We start from the raw sequence: 16,829 nt of genomic DNA on the forward strand, positions 1-16,829 counted from the left end.
TTTTAAACTTTTTACATTCTACAGTGAAATGCATCGCACAAATATATTATAAATATATAGTAACATAGTAACATAGTAGATGACGGCAGATAAAGACCCGAATGGTCCATCCAGTCTGCCCAACCTGATTCAATTTAAATTTTTTTTTTCTTCTTCTTAGCTATTTCTGGGCGAGAATCCAAAGCTTTACCCGGTACTGTGCTTGGGTTCCAACTGCCAAAATCTCTGTTAAGACTTACTCCAGCCCATCTACACCCTCCCAGCCATTGAAGCCCTCCCCAGCCCATCCTCCACCAAACGGCCATGCACAGACACAGACCGTACAAGTCTGCCCAGTAACTGGCCTAGTTCAATCTTTAATATTATTTTCTGATTCTAAATCTTCTGTGTTCATCCCACATACACAAGAAAATTCTTAACAGAAGCATACCATTATCTACCCATCCCACCCTCTCTAACCTAAACCCCACCTTACCTCCTATTTGGCTGGGAGGCCATAATGAGTCAATATCCTATGGTGAATTTCCATAGGTTTCACTACTTCTAACCAAAGAAAATGCACTACTGCACATTGTTCTTAGATGTTGCAATCTTGCAATGGAGCGTCCATGTTTCTAATCTCGTGGCTGCCACACAACAAAAGACCGAGTCCTGCCCTGTGCATGGATGAACTATCCAACAGGCAATATACGAGTACATATGTTGCATTTTGCTAGCTCTGTTGCATAAATTAACAATTGCCTTTGATTTTTGATTTGCCTTGGTATATACAGAAAGCAGTTTTTTTGAAATCACCCTGTATACATGTATGCCATCTATACAAGTAAATACCACTCCATAGGATCCCACTCCTGCAGCTCAATAAAAAAAAAAAGTGCAAAAAAGCCTGACCTAGTGGGTTTCATGCACAATTTAGAAATTTCTACATCATTTTCTTCAAGGTTTTATTTCTTGCAAGTTCTTGCAGGGAAAATATTGTACAGGGAAAAAAAAAGTGCCAACAAAGACTTACACAGAAGGTGTTATGGGGTTTTAAATTTAGCCTTGCACAAAATCACACTCTTCTTTATGCGTCCACAGTTTTGGTTTTGTTTTTTTTTCCCAACATTGAATTTTATTACCTTTAGAAAAGCTGCTGTATCAAAGGCTTCAGTCTAAAGATGCACGGTTTCAAATTGCCCAGGCAAACTGATTTGCAGGCTGTTTTCTATAATATTTAGAAATTTTTTGCTGCCTACTGCTTAAGCTTGTTCCCTAATATCTGGTCTCTGTAACTTTCTATGCGGTTGGAGCTATGTTTTACCCCTACTTTTACAAAACCGTGGCATGGATTTTAGCTCCTGCACTTAAAGGAATTCTATTAGCGTCAGTGCTTATACCACCGTGGTCAGTGCTAAAAAACACACTATGGTTTTGTAAAAACGGAGGAGGGGTTAGTCTTTAGGACTGGGGTGTGAAAGTCCCTCCTCGAGGGTCGCAATCCAGTCGGGTTTTCAGGATTTCCCCAATGAATATGCATGAGATCTATTAGCGTACAATGAAAGCAGTGCATGCAAATAGATCTCATGCATAGTCATTGGGGAAATCCTGAAAACCCGACTGGATTGCGGCCCTCGAGGAGGGACTTTGACACCCCTGCTTTAGGATGATCCCTGTGTGCTAATGCAGAACTGTAGTACACACCCACTTACACTCGAGCCTTATCGTTTTATGACATACAGTTTTACTGCTGAATGGTTCACATACGTACTGTACATTATGGACATTGTAATGTATTCCAAGGCTTTTCAGGAAGCTCATAATACCCTTATTGAGAAAAGTGCATAATTATATTAGCTGATCTTATATTAATTTTTTTCTCTGTAGGATACTAAATCTGAGCCCCCTCATTAATTGTGAGAAATGTAACATTAGCTGTTAAATCCTATGTGAAACATGGGCTGCTACAGAAAAACTACTCTTTAAATTGGAATTAACTTAATTATTTTTTTTGCACCTGATATTTCCTTCACTGTAATATTCATGAAAGCATGTGACAGATTTGTAATTTTAACTGTTAGGCTAGATTTGTAGCCCCTTTAATCAGTATTTATTTCTGTAGAAACAGTACGAGCGAGTTAATGATTTGCTAATTTGAAAAATGCTTGTGTGGTTTCTTATGTTAACTGATTTGTGCACTTTGTAAGAAACGGTATGAAATCAATTAATGCTAAAGAGCAATTAAGGTGGAGATCTCATTCTCTTAGTAGTGGGGTGGGTTTCTGGCAGGAAAGGTACCATATACTTATTACAATCGCCAACAAAATGCTGGGGACCATCTTGCATTGCACACCCTGTCTCTACTAGTTAACTGTCCATAATTCAAATTCTTAATTTTTCCCCCCTATAATTCTCTTTCTTTTCTATTCTCACTTTAGTCATCCTTTGCAGCTTTCACTAGGAGATCTGTGATGCTTGCAGTCATTCAACAGAGTCTAGGAAGTGGGATGCCGCTTTCTAGGAACTCCTTCCAGTGCTGAAATAGGCCGGTGAATAAGTGCTACTATATAAGGTCATTACTTGGCTAAGATGTCCCCTCCAGGGACTTGTTCATTTATCATTACAAAACCCCTTGTCTTACACTTAGCAAACTTTCCAACTGGCTCTTGTACGGCACCCTTCTGGAACCACTTCTGTTTGCAAATTGTAGGCCTGGATCCTTGCAGCAAGGCTTAGTTGGAGAGCAGGTCCATGACTCGGTGGCAGGCTGGTCCTAATTTACTCAGCTCTGTTTTTATTCCTTCACATGCTTGGATTATGTAGAGTCTCCTTTTATCAGGTAAACAGAGCAATCAGTGCAGACATATGATAGGGCAAAAGCAAGACTGGATCTGCCTATCTTGTCAAAATGGAGCAATACAAAAACAGCAGCGCAGTGTACAAAAGTCCTTATTATGATCTAAGTAAATTAGAGTACTGTGAGCAATTTTAATTCAGACACCTCTAAAGGCTTTCGTGGATATATCAAAAAAGCAGACAACCCACATTAGCAGCTGAAAAGTGACCTCACTGGAAAAATTTGACAAAATATGGGTTATTATTCTAATAGGAGGACCACCCATTTATTCATCCCCAAAGTCTAGAAATAGAAGCAATAAATTAATTGTGAAATAAAAAAAAGAAAACAGAATTTGGAATGAGTTCAAGCAATGAAGGAATGGAGAAAATGAACAGACAAAATGATTCCCAATGAAAAGGGAAAAACCAGTGATGCAAAATACTGTTTTGTAACAAGGCCTTTCCATGCTTAGGTTTCTTTCTAACTTCGCAAACAATGCTTATAAGTTATTATTGAAGAGTGACATGCTTCCCAGTTAGGTGTTCTTTTGCAAAGTGCATTAGATTTAGCCGTTACTGTGGCTTAACACAGAAGATGAATATCTGGTAACTGCTGTCTAACATAGCAACTATTGGGGGGGGGGAGGGGAGTCAAGCCAGAATTTTCCATTACAGAGGTAGGAAATCTTATACATAGATGGCCACATGAATGGCAGTAGTACTCCTGGCAGGCTGCAACATTACATAATATCAGAACCTAAAATGCACAGAGCTCCGTAGACCTTCTGTGATAAAAACATGAGCTGCTATACTGGGACAGACTGAAGGTCCATTAAGCCCAGTATCCTGCTTCCAACAGCAGCAAATCCATAACACAGCAAGATCCCAAAAGAGAAAAAAACAGATTTTATGCTGCTTATCCTAAAAATAAGCAGTAGAATTTCCCAAGTCCGTCCTAATAATGACTTGTGGACTTTTATTTTAGGAAATTATCCAAACCTTTTTTAAACCTTAGTAAGCTAACTGCTTTCACCACATACTTTGGCAACAAGTTCCAGAGATTAGTTACACATTGAGTGATGAAATACTTTCTCTGGTTTGTTTGAAATCGACCACTTACTCGTTCCACTCTATTCAGTATTTTGTTGACCTCTCTCGTATCTAAATAACTAAGGCCCTCTTTTCCTAAGCCGCTGTAGAGGTTTCTACTGTGGCCCGGGGTTCTAAATGCTCAGACGGTGCTCTGACACTCATAGGAATTCTATAAGTGTTGGAGTAGTGCCGGAGCATTTAATGTATAGGTGGAGACCTATACCATGGCTTAGTAAATGGGGGGTGGGGAGGAGTTAAATAAGGAGGAGAGTGTGGCGCGGTGGTTAAAGCTACAGCCTCAGCAACCTGAGGTTGTGGGTTCAAATCCCCAAGTGACTCTGGGTAAGTCACTTAAGGGCAAATTCTATAAGAAGCGCCTAATTAGGCCCTGTCCAGCGCGATTCAAGTCAAATCGGGTGTTGTTTAATGAATCACGCTGAGCGGAACCTATTTTGGAGGCGCCCAAGAAATAGGCCAGCTCTAGGCCCAACTAAAAGTTAGGCGCCTAGCCGAGCGCTCGAGCACGCTTAAGGGCAGTGATTCTACAACAAGGCGCCTACCATGTAGCCACGCCCACACCTAACATACATAGTGCCTATTTTTTTGAAGGCCGCCTACATTTTTAGAGGCGCCTTGTTACAGAATTGCGCTTTCTTGAGAGGCGCCTATGTTTCAATCAGTGCTGATTAAAAAGCTTAATTGAGTTTGTTATTCAATTTAGATAGGTTGGGCGCCTAACTTTTAGGCGCTGCTTACAGAATTTGGGCCTTAATCCCCCCCTTTGTCCCAGGTACATTAGACAGATTGTGAGCCCACCGGGACAGACAGGGAAAATGCTTGAGTACCTGAATAAATTCATGTAAACCGTTCTGACCTCCTCTGGGAGAACGATAGAGAAAATTAAATTAAATCAAATAAGTAAAAATGTAACTAAAAATGATGGAAACAAATATTAAAGTGGCGGTTCTGTCTATATTTGTGAAATATAGTATTTTAAAATTGCCCAAACCCTGGGTAGCATTTTCGATGTATATTTCCCGTGGTCTTGTGAGCTGCATTAACTTTAGTCGCAGGCTGTATTTGGCCAACACACGTTGCCCACTCCTGCTTTAACATGTTGTAATCAGGTGGTAGTTAGCACGGAGGCTTTTAGGAGACAGCAAGCGGTCCCCACACTATTTGCACTTTAGTTGGTTACTGCATGGTAAATGCGGCATGTACCCTCTCCATGCCCATTCTACACCTATGCCCTTACCTATTTCCTCCCCTTAAAACACCCCCTTAACCGTTTCCTATCGTAATAATTTTTACGTTAGGCTGGTTCCAATCGTAATTAGTTTAGCAAAGTTTTATCTTATTCACCGTTATCATTTACGGCTATTGTAAACATAATGTAAATAAGTCATCAGTCTGTCAATTCAAATCTTTTGTGTTCCTGGCTCTTTATTAATCCATACAGACTGTTTATCCACTGTCTATGTCATTTTTGGAATGTCCCGTCATCCGAGACACACGATAGGAAAAGGTTAATACTTGATTTAGCATGTGGGGACCTTAAAAATAAAACAAAACTGTTTAGTATATTTGTACTTTACCTGTTGATGCTTGTAAACTTTGTTAACGGCCTAGCACACTTTATTAAAATGGCCCCTTAGAATGTCAGATGAAAACTAGCTCTTAATCGTTAATAACTTTGCATATCTCAATTGTACCAATCTGGATGACATCCCAGCTTTGGTATCAAACGTACACTTTTTTTTTTTTTTTTTTTCGTCAGTTGCTGATTGGATAGTGCTGAAAGAGGAAGTAGATGTTTGAAGCTGGATACTCTGGTTGGCTGTGACCCTTATAGCTGGATCTTTGAATTGGCAAATCCTCTTACCACCGATTTTAGCTGAAACCGTAAATTAGGGAGTGTTATTTTGATGTTAGATTTGTTATTGATTAGTATTTAGTATTGACTTGTTTCAACAGAAAGGCATGAGTAAACTGAAAATAAACTAAACTAATAGCCAGAGAGCCTTCACAGTGCTGTGTTTTGGATAATATGCTCCTTTAATTTCTGGGTATATGTGTGTCAGACCAATCTCTTATTTTTGGATAAGACACTTGCGTTCCAGGAAGGCAAAATGATCTCCGGGCTGACTAGGATCATTCCATCGGCGCAGTCCTATTATTCTTTTTGAAAACTAATGAAAATTTACCTGTTTGACATATCTAATTTTTCTACTTTTCTATGAACTGTATTGTATCATTCATTGATTGTTCAGTCTTCTTTATTGTGAACCACCTAGAACAGGGGTGTCCAACCTTTTGGCTTCCCTGGGCCGCATTGGCTGAAAAAAATGTTTCTGGGGCCGCGCAAACACTGCAGCAAGACAGAGGAGGGAGCCGGCAAGACGGTAAACACCTGGGGGCAGCAGATGAAAACGCTGCATCGCCCTCGACCGGGGCCGCAGGTTGGACACCCCTGGCCTAGAACTTTGTGACTTGGCAGTATATAAGAATAAAGTGTATTGTTAATCTTCAGTTGAATTAATACATGTTTCTCTTTTTATTTCCGTAGAAGAATGTCTTCCAAGCAAGCTGCCTCTCCATTTGCTTGTGCTGCTGATGGAGAGGAAGCGATGACCCAGGACTTGGTATCACGAGACAAGGAAGAGGGCAGCGATCAGCACATGGCCACTCATCTGCCGCTCCATACCATAATGCACAACAAACCTCACTCTGAGGAGCTACCTACCCTCGTCACCACCATCCAAGCAGACGTTGACTGGGACAGTGTGATCGCCACCCAGCATAGAATGGTAATCTAATCTAATCTAATCTAAACCTTAAGTTTATATACCGCATCATCTCCATGAGAATGGAGCTCGACACGGTTTACAAGAACTTAAAATAGTGGGTAGAGAAGAAGAAAAAGGATTACATGAAACTTACGTGTAGAAGGGGGGAGAGAAAGGGGGGAAGGATAGAGCTACAATTTGCTGAAAAGCCAGGTTTTCAGTTGTTTGCGGAATAACTGAAGGGAGCTCAGGTAAGCCACGTATAATGGAGTCGAAAGGATATGTATTTGTTGTTTGCATTTCCCATTGCATGTAGAGTCTTTAGAGAGCAGTGCCTAGTGAGATGCCAATTTTGGCCAATTAATGCGAATAATTGATTGTTCTTCCAACAGTCCAAATGAATTAGTTGTCTTGCACATCAATCTACATACTTTTCGCACAGGCTTTAGCGAGGCCACTTAGCGTTCAGAAGCTTTTATTAGGCTAAGATTTAAACTCCCACCTCCTCATTAGCCATTGTTAAATATTTTTATAACCCACTCTCAATCCTCTCAATGAAATCTCTTATCCAACAACTTTAATCAATCTAATATTAAAGTTTAACTTACCTTAATAGATTTGTTCATCGGTCAGGGGAGACGTCCAACATTTTTCACCGATAACATGGCTTTCTCATGGACAACCCCTGTGGACCAAGAAACACACAAAACCAAGTTATTTTTCCTTCCATTATGTTCGCCACCTTCCTCCACCTTCTCTCATTTCAATTCACCGTTTACCACCCCTGATTAATTCGGACATAACCAAACCACAAACTTCCCCCCCCCCCCCCAACTTATACCTCACTTCCTATTACCCCATCCAATCCAAAGAACCCCCTCAAAACAGTGATTGTTAGCACCATATTAAAAGCGCTAATTGGATGTTAGCCAATGTAGTTGCGTGTATATCTCAGAATAGCGTGCAATTATGCACATCATTTACAGAATTGCCCTTCACATGTTTGTCTAATGAAAATGTTAGGGTTTTTTTTTTTTTTCACAGACTAATACGGCTACTAGAAATAGATGCAGCGAAACACTTTATATATAAAGTTTCCTTTACGAGGGGTCTTGAAAAGTTCTCAGCCCAACCAAGACGAGAATGACCTGGATATGGTTCAATCAATGATCTGAAACAATGTCAAAACATAGAATTTTGTTTCTGCAAATTGGCACATAATGAAATGACAACTCTCTTCAGCCACAGTAGCAAAATAACGCTAAGAATTTAGGAAGTTGGTTGGTTTAGCTGAAAACTTCTCAACCACCCCCTCGTATGTAACAGAAGTGAGCCAAGTATAGCACAATCAAACCATTGTGACATCACTGATGAGGTTGGCCTTTATTGGTGGAATGAGGCATTATGACATCACAATCTCAGCCCTGGTCACCAAAGACTGAAACTCTTCACACTACCAGGGGGTCCTGAAAAGTTCTCAGCCCAACCAAGAAGAGAATGACCTGGATATGGTTCAATCAATGATCTGAAACAATGTCAAAAAACATAGAATTTTGTATCTGCAAATTGGCACTTAATGAAAATACGATAAAACTCTTTTCAGCTAAAGCAGCAAAATAACGCTCTGAATTTAGGAAGTCAGTTGGTCTGAGAACTTTTCAGCACCCCCTCATATTTGGAAACAAACCCCCTCCTTTACAAAGCCGCACTAGCGTTTTTAGCGCTGGCCATGGCGGTAACAGCTTGGACGCTCATAGGAATTCTGTGTAGTGTCAGGGCTGTTACCCCGGCGGCTAGCGCTGGGAATGACAGGTGTCGGCGGAAGATACTACTACTACTATTTTTCATTTCTATTTGAAATTCTTTTATCGGAAAACTCCTATCTCCATCTCTGGAAAAAGGTGACCAGTCAACAGAAAAGAAAAAAAAAAAAAAAGTTTTTAATGAATTCTGTTAGAGCAAATGATTTGTAACAGTCCAAACGCCATCCTTTTATGTGAAAAATAAGTACAGAACTCCTACGAAATTCACGGAACCCCGAACTCTGAAATTCCATTCCAGGAACCTCCATGAATTTCAAAAAGCCGTGAATACGGTTTTTAGGCAGGGGAGACGGGAGAGGGCAGCCGGAGCACCGGCGAGTGAAGGAAATCACTCGCTGTATGCTCCGACCGCCTCTTCCTGTACTAAAGTCGGGCCTCACCAATCAGGAGCTGCTTTGACACTTTAGTACATGAAGAGGCGGTCGGAGCATACAGCGAGTGATTTCCTTCACTCGCCGGCACTCAGGCTGCCCTCTCCTGCCTCCCCTGCCCGGTCATTCACGGTCGGAAAATACGTGAATGACCGGGACCGCAAACCGTCGACCACAAATTCGCAGGGGAGCACTGTATAGAAGTTCAAGCTTGTAAATTTTTCAGACTGCTTATGGACATATAACATGAAAAATCAGCCACTGTCAATGTTTTGGATCTGCTGATTTAGTCACCTTTTCCCCAGAGATGGTTATACAAACGCGTTCAATTATCCAGAAAAATCTGTTACCTGAAACGAGCCTTATTCCAGCCTTTCTTAAAGAATAAGATTCCAGACATCTCAATTATTAGAATAATATTGATGTGTAGTCGTATTTATAAGAAATATTACAATTGTCCAATCTTGCTAAGTATGGGTATCTGTGTGGATGAAGTCACCTGATGATTTCACCTTCTGTATGGATTTGCCTTATTTTCCCTAGCCATTATTGATTTATGATATGTTTACCTCAGCATTAATCTCAGATAGTAATGCTCAGCTCATAGCTGCCAATCATTCAGTTAAACTGCAGAGCTCGGTGGTTAAGGCAGAGACCAAATCTAATGCACTCCTACTCTAGTCATAAATACATCTCTTGCACATCAGTATTTAGTTTTGTCCAATAACAAAATAAATAAACCTTCAGAATTTACCTCAACAAGACCAAGAGAAATTTTCCCCCCAACAAATTAATTTTGTCATTATGTTTTATATTCTACAGTTTGACTACCAGGTCCATCTTTACTATTTATATTTATGTTGATATTTCAAGTAGGTTCTTGTTTAATGTTTGCGCACCATACCATAAACCCCCTCATGGAGATAAAATTGATGAACTGAGTCGCTGTCCACACTGCAGCATGATTCTCCATCAGATTCACAAACAGATTGAGGGTACTACCTATTTGCTTTCCCTTAATCTGGGAAATGCCTTATTCTTGTGTGGCAAAATAGTACTGGTATTGCTGGTAAACGTCTTTAGTTAAAAGCAGAAAATACTGATCATGGGACCCTCGACCACCAGAGGGCATCCGCTGAAAATCAGGGGAGGAAAGTTTCATGGCGACTCCAGGAAGTACTTCTTCACCGAAAGAGTAGTGGATCATTGGAACAGACTCCCACTCCAGGTGATAAAGGCCAGCAGCGTGACGGATTTTATAAAATGGGATACTCATGTGGGATCTTTAAGGGAGTAAATTCAGGGGAGGGGATACTTGGAATGGGCAGACTTGGTGGGCTATAGCCCTTTTCTGCCGTCATTTTCTATGTTTCTATCTTTAAAATGGGAATGAAGTTAAAAAGTAAAAACATATGATACTTAGGAACATAAGATAAAAGACATGCTCGGTGACGCTAGGTCCATCAAGTCCAGCATCCTGTCTCCAACAATGGACAGTCCAGGACACAAGTACCAGGTAGAACCCAAAAATAGAACAATTTTCATAGCACATTTCTAGGGATAAGCAATGACACTTTTTTGAAAATTAGCCCCCATTTGTTCTGAAGAGTTGGGTTTGACTCTGTGACCGGTTCATGACTAGCCATAAGAAGCAGAACAAACACCTTTGCATTTTATCATTTTGTTTTTAGCTCCCTAGTCATCCAGAATTTTTATTGTTGTCTTTTCCAGTTCTGTCTCCCCTTCCTTGAATATATGTGCCAGGATAGGCAGAGCAACAAATTGATAAGGGCTTTTCTAAGATATTTTCCAGCTAAGAATCACTCTTAAGTGTTGGGAGAAGTCACATATTAAACAAGGCATCTGCAAAATTATTTCATTTATATATCAGGTTTTCTTATTAAATAGTTAGGTTCTGCCCTACCTCTTTCCCTTTTGTCTTTGATATACTTTTTCTCTTTTGCATTCTCCTTTTTCTATCTTGGCTCTGCTTCTCAGTTTTCCCCTCTCCCCATGAGATGGACAGTGTGAAATTTTGATGGACTTGTACTACAAATCAGAAGAGATTCAGCTGCTGCTTTTGGTTTTCCCAGTGCCATATTCACAAGAGAGAATTTCTGCATATGAAACCCTATTTTACCTAAGGGTTCTATGAGGAAAAAGGAATTCTGGGCTAGGATGGTCACATTCCCCCAGTATTTTACAAAAGGCTCTGCCCAACATAGAGCTTTTTATAAAATGAGGATATGTAGAAGTGAATATGTACAGTATTTCCTAGCCTCTATAGCTGGAGCATTGATTTTATAAAACTATACGTGCAGAAAAACGTAGCTTACACATGTGAGAGCCAGCATCCATACATGTATGTTGATTTGTTAGCACGTACACGTACATATGCTGCATTTTTAAAAAGCAGTTCCTCCAATCGCTTATAAACTTTAGGAAGGGCTATACAGCAGTGATCCTGGTACCCCAAAAATTGTTCCTTCACTCTTTTTTATTATTAATAATGGACCTCAGCAATGTTACTTAAAGGTTCAACTCTTCTATCACCTTTAAGCTTCACACCCCTACCTCGTCACAGATCCAATATTCTTTATAATTGATGATCAATTATAAATAATTCCCCCCCCCATTTTTTTTACAAAACTGCGCACGAGGTTTTCACTGCTGGCTATCGCTCTGAATGCTCTGCGCAGCTCCAACTGCATAGAGCTCCTATGAGTGTCAGGGCTGCGCAGATCATTCAGCGCGCCAGCTGTCCCTAAAAACCTCTTGTGCGATTTTGTAAAAGGGGGGTTTGATTTGAGTGACATCATTGAGGTCCATTATTAATAAAAAAAAAAATAAAAAAAAAGAGAGAAGGAACAATTTATTTGGCCGCAGGATTTTTAAAAGCTACATGTGGGAACGAAGCCTGAAATGTTTAGGTGGTCTAAACCAGGGGTGTCAAACCCAATCACATTAAGGGGCCTAAATCCAAAACACAGGCTAAGTCGCAGGCCAGACCCCGCCCCCATAATAATAATAATTATAACACAATTTTTTCCTTTCATTTTTCATATATACACACACACACACAATATAATCTTATTAACACATAATTTTAATTGTTGACCACAAACTTAAACTACACAAAGCACACTGTGCTTCTCAACATTCATTCCTACCGGAACACAGATAACCCCTATGCAAATACGGGACCAAAAACTAAAAGTACTAATATATTTTTAAAAAAAATACGCTAAGATTCTGCATGCAGTACAACCCCCAGAGAAAAAGAAACAAATGTATTTCTTCCTGAGCAGTGCAAAAAGATAGACAGCAGATTAAAATGCTCAAAATTGACACAATTCAAACACTAACTTGAAAATAAAACCATTCCTCCTACCTTTGTTGTCTCCCTCCCTCCATGCTGTGCCTCCCTCTGGCGAGTGTCTAACCTTCTAGCCGGCTCCAACCTGGCCATTTTATATGGCCCTGGTATCATCTTGTGGCCGGCTCCCTCCTCCTCATAGCTGTAGTGTGCACGGAGCTGCGTACAGCGGCTCCTTGTACATCCTGCACCTGAACCGGAAGCCTTCTCTCTGACGTTGCAGCGTCAGAGGGAATGCTTCTGGATGAGGTGTGGGACGCACGAGGAGCCGCTCCTTGCGGCTCCGTGCACATTATGATTGTGAGGAGGAAGGAGCCGGCCACAAGGTAAAACTTGGGGCATTGGACCCCGGGCCGCATAAAACGACCAGGCGGGCCATATTTGCCCCATGGGCCTTGAGTTTGACACCTGTGGTCTAAACGATCCAAGCCGGCATGTGTGCACGGCTTGGAACAAGTGTATGAGCCAGCATAAACATTTTTTTTCCCAAATAAGCCTGATTCCAACCATCCTGACGAATGGAAACTACGCCATCTTATTTCAGCTTGTCTAAACAATGACCTTTCAAACTTGGGTCTATGTCCATTCAGATATACTGGCTACCTGAAATCACGTATGCAACATTTACATGTAAATGGTGCTGATTCTACAACTGGATGCTTCTGGAACGACCTTCTTTGTGTACAGTAGGCAGCCCTGCTGACACCTGGACTCTGAACTTGTAGTCCGCCTTCCGACAGAAATGTGTCAGATTCATTGGCTGGAACTGTTTTCAAAACTCTCACTCCCTTTTGATATCAAGTTATTCCTTCCACAAGGGACTTTGTGTATTCTGAATGTCTAGAAGTCAAAATATTTTACTACAACTCCCACTCTCTAGTATTTCCCCAGCTGTGTACTTACAGTGCAATAAGGGATTTAACGAATGGGAACCAGCAGCTGCCTTTTGGAAATCCCCTTTGTGCTCCTTTTTCATTTGACAGATCCAGCAATTTGTAACAACTGGAATGCCAAACCTGCCAAGGCTTATACTGTGAGTATCAGATCACCAAACGATTGTACGTACAGGAGAAACAGATGAAAGGACGCATTGTATGTCAAACCAAGAAATGGGACCAATTCTCTGTCCATCAAAACCTAGAGGATTCCTTAGGCTAATTCTTGATTCTAGAGATTGGTGTGACCTCTTGAAGATGCAACACTTTTCAATAAACCTCTATGGCAGGCAAAAAACAGGTTTACATTCGAGCACTAGTACTAAAGGGGCCCTTTAACTAAAGTTTATTTATTTATTTATTTAGATTTTTATCCCGTCCTCCCAATAGCTCAGAACGGTTTACAAATGAACATACACAGTGGGGAGTAACTAGACATATAAGTAGTACAACAGGTTTGGTGATTGGATTTATAGTTTTTGGAGAGAATTAAATATAGGGAGAGTAAGTAGAAAGAGAGAGGGGGGAAATACAGTAGTTTAGTGTAAGGAAAGTTAAAGCGTTTAGGTACAATTTGTTAGTGGATAGAGTAAGAGAGGGTCATACTGGAATTTCGGGAAGGTGATAGGAGAGTGGAGGGTGGGGCCTAAGGGGGGGAGAAGACAGAGGAGATCTTTATTTGAAGAGGAGGGTCTTTACCGATTTACGGAATGTTAATAATGAGTTCTGTTGTCTAAGTTGGGGGGGGGAGTTGGTTCCAGAGGTGTGGAATGAAGTGGCTGTAGGATCGTTTGTGGGCAGTTTCTGTGAGCAGGGATCTTCCGGGGGGGGGGGGGGGGGGTGTATAGGCGTATCTCTGACTTTGAGCGGAGGGTGCGAGTGGGGTTGTAGATGGGAAGCTTGGATTTTATGTAGGAGGGGGTGATGGAGTAGATTCTCTTGTGAGCAATTGCCAGGGCTTTGAAAGTACAGCGTTGGCTAATTGGGAGCCAGTGTTCAGCACGGAGTGCCGGGGAGATGGGATCGTGGTAGTTGAGGTTGTGTAGGAGGCGGATGGCTGCATTTTGGACCCGTTGGAGGCGTTTGATATTATTTTTGGTTAGTCCATTAAATAGGGAGTTACAATAATCCATTCTGGAGAGGACATATGCGTATAGGAGTTGGGCGAGGTCTGGTGTGGAGATGTAAAATTAGCCATTACCCAGGCTTAATGTGGTATTTCACTATGCGGTAGCTGTAAATATAATACCACAACCTTTGGGAACATTCTTAGCATTTATCTTTACAGGTTCCGTGTTAAAAGTTCTATTACCACATGGAATCCCTTACATCAGGGATGTCAAAGTCCCTCCTCGAGGGCCGCAATCCAGTTAGGTTTTCAGGATTTTCCCCAATGAATATACAATGAAAGCAGTGCATGCAAATAGATCTCATGCATATTCATTGGGGAAATCTTGAAAACCTAACTGGATTGCGGCCCTCGAGGAGGGACTTTGACACCCCTGCCTTACATGGATCCCAACTTTTCTTAAGGAGGCAATTCATTTAAAATATAATATAACACAATAGCAGATTTTTAGACCGCATAGCCGTAAGTTCATTGCGGCTAAGAAAAGATGACGCTATGAGAAAATACAGGAATAATATGATATACAGAAATCTAATTGAGCAGAAATGTAGAAAAAAAGAAAAGTGTTCAACAGTTTTCTGAAATGCACATAAGACGCGGATCTAATTAATAACGGACGGAAATGGTTGTCATAGTAAGCCGCTTGGTAGGAAAGACTTGATGTTTCTTACTCAGTGTTAGCAAAGTGAGACACCGCCGCGCTAGCGGGTTTAATGCGCAGGACTTGTCGTCACGTGCCACCTCCGCGCTGGCTGAAAAACTACTGCCTGCTCAAGAGGAGGCGGTAGCGGCTAGCGCGTCCGGCGGTTTAGCGCACGCTTTTACGCACGTTAAACCGCTAACGCGCCTTCGTAAAAGGAGCCCCACGTAGAAGGTGCTCTCTGAAATTTGCTTTCCCTTCCAGTGTTATTCCTAGCGTTTGTTTCCTTTTCATTGTCTTAACAGTTTTTATGGCTTTGTATTTTTTTTTTTTAATTCATTTATTTGTTACATTTACATAACAAAAACACAAGTATATCACGTTCAAGCAGAGCATACAGTCAAAGGCAATAATTTATCAATGATCAAGTCCACCTTAAATGGCCGAGAGTGCCAAAGTAAAAAAAAAAAAAAAAGTTTAACATCTTTGCAGGCAGAGATGTGGCCCATTCTTTAAATCATCAATGGCTTTGTGTTTCAGCGCAGCTTTTTTTTTTCACGAAAGTTTTTCTTCCCTCGCTCTACCACGCAGCTGTTACTGTTCTAGTCGCTATTTTACACGGGTCTGTTCTCACCATGTACTGCAAGGTTTGCGGGAGAGGCAGGCGACGAAAGAAGGCATCTCGATTTTGCTTCAGTTCTGAGCAACAGGAGTGGTTAGGCGGGGTGAGGAATTCGCCAAAGCAACCTCTCCCGAGGAATGAAGTAAACTCGAAAATGATAACGAGGGGGCACCTACTGATTCACTTTGCTTTCGCTGCCAACTGATTTATCTACGAAATGCTTGTGGCCAGTGCTGTTGCTTTCACCAGGAAAGGTCGCTGGAATGTATCAGTCTGAAGCTTGAGACCAAACCCAGGTCTTAGTTGGCTCTGTCCAAATCTCTGAACATTCCAATCATCGCACATTATTCTGTGCATTCCTACTTGACCATGAATGCTCTGTTTTTCAGAGTTCTTGGAGGATGTTTCCAAAAACTCGATATGCTCTTAGGAGTATTTGTACATGATTTGATTCTCAGAGAAGAAAGAATAAGGTATGTAGCCTGATTAACACACGCTCCAATCACTAACATGTGATTATGTGGGCTGTATGTTGAACCAATGCCAAAAGATAAAAATCCACCACTTCGCTACATCTGTGCAAGCACTTTATCCATTTCCATTGTACTGTGACAGTTTGAAGAAAGTCAAGCTCTGGTATCTTGGCTCTATAGAACAAGGCAGTTGAAGTGAAACAGTCCAACAACCAGGGAAGTCTCCCTCCTCTCCTGTTCCATTTTATTTTCATCTTTATGGCTGAAGCTTGATTGTAAACTGAGCCTGGTAATGTACGACTGACATTCGCTTACAGCTTACAACATTCCTGCATGTTTATAAGGATTATCTATTTTGGGAGTTGGCCAAATACAGTTTGTATTCATGGGCTGTTTCTGTGATACCTTTGCATGCTGCCTTTGAATTTTATCTGCAAGCTTCTCGTCCAAATACACAACGTTGCAACCTCCTACAATCATTGCCTGGGTTGGGCGAATTTGGATTTTTAGGAAGAATCTTAGGTGCAGGAAAAATAGATTGGTCTTTTGTTACTATAGTGTTAACATTGACACTATATTGATTAAAAAAAAAAAAAAAAAAAAGATTGAGTATATTTACTCTATGTTTTTTACTTCATTATTCCCTCCCCCCTTTTTCAAAACCGCGATAGCGGTTTTTAGCGCTGGCCAACGTACTGAATGCTTGGCGCTGCTCCCGACACTCATAAGAACTCTGAGTGCTGGGAGCAGCACAGGCATTCAGCG

General features: G+C 41.1%; 1 protein-coding gene across 15 annotated transcripts in view; it reads left to right on the plus strand.

Annotated features, from left to right (window-relative positions):
* The window catches only part of SOX6 (SRY-box transcription factor 6), a 945,693-nt gene that overhangs the window by 400,631 nt on the left and 528,233 nt on the right, over positions 1 to 16,829 (plus strand). For all 15 annotated transcript variants that reach the window (XM_033928339.1, XM_033928344.1, XM_033928338.1 and 12 more), the window contains one exon: positions 6,476 to 6,716. In XM_033928339.1, the coding sequence (XP_033784230.1) occupies positions 6,480 to 6,716 (237 nt within the window). In that variant the 5' untranslated portion in view covers positions 6,476 to 6,479. The remainder of the gene's footprint in view (positions 1 to 6,475; positions 6,717 to 16,829) is intronic.

Source organism: Geotrypetes seraphini, chromosome 19, assembly GCF_902459505.1.
Source record: "Geotrypetes seraphini chromosome 19, aGeoSer1.1, whole genome shotgun sequence".
Classification (NCBI taxonomy): domain Eukaryota; kingdom Metazoa; phylum Chordata; class Amphibia; order Gymnophiona; family Dermophiidae; genus Geotrypetes; species Geotrypetes seraphini.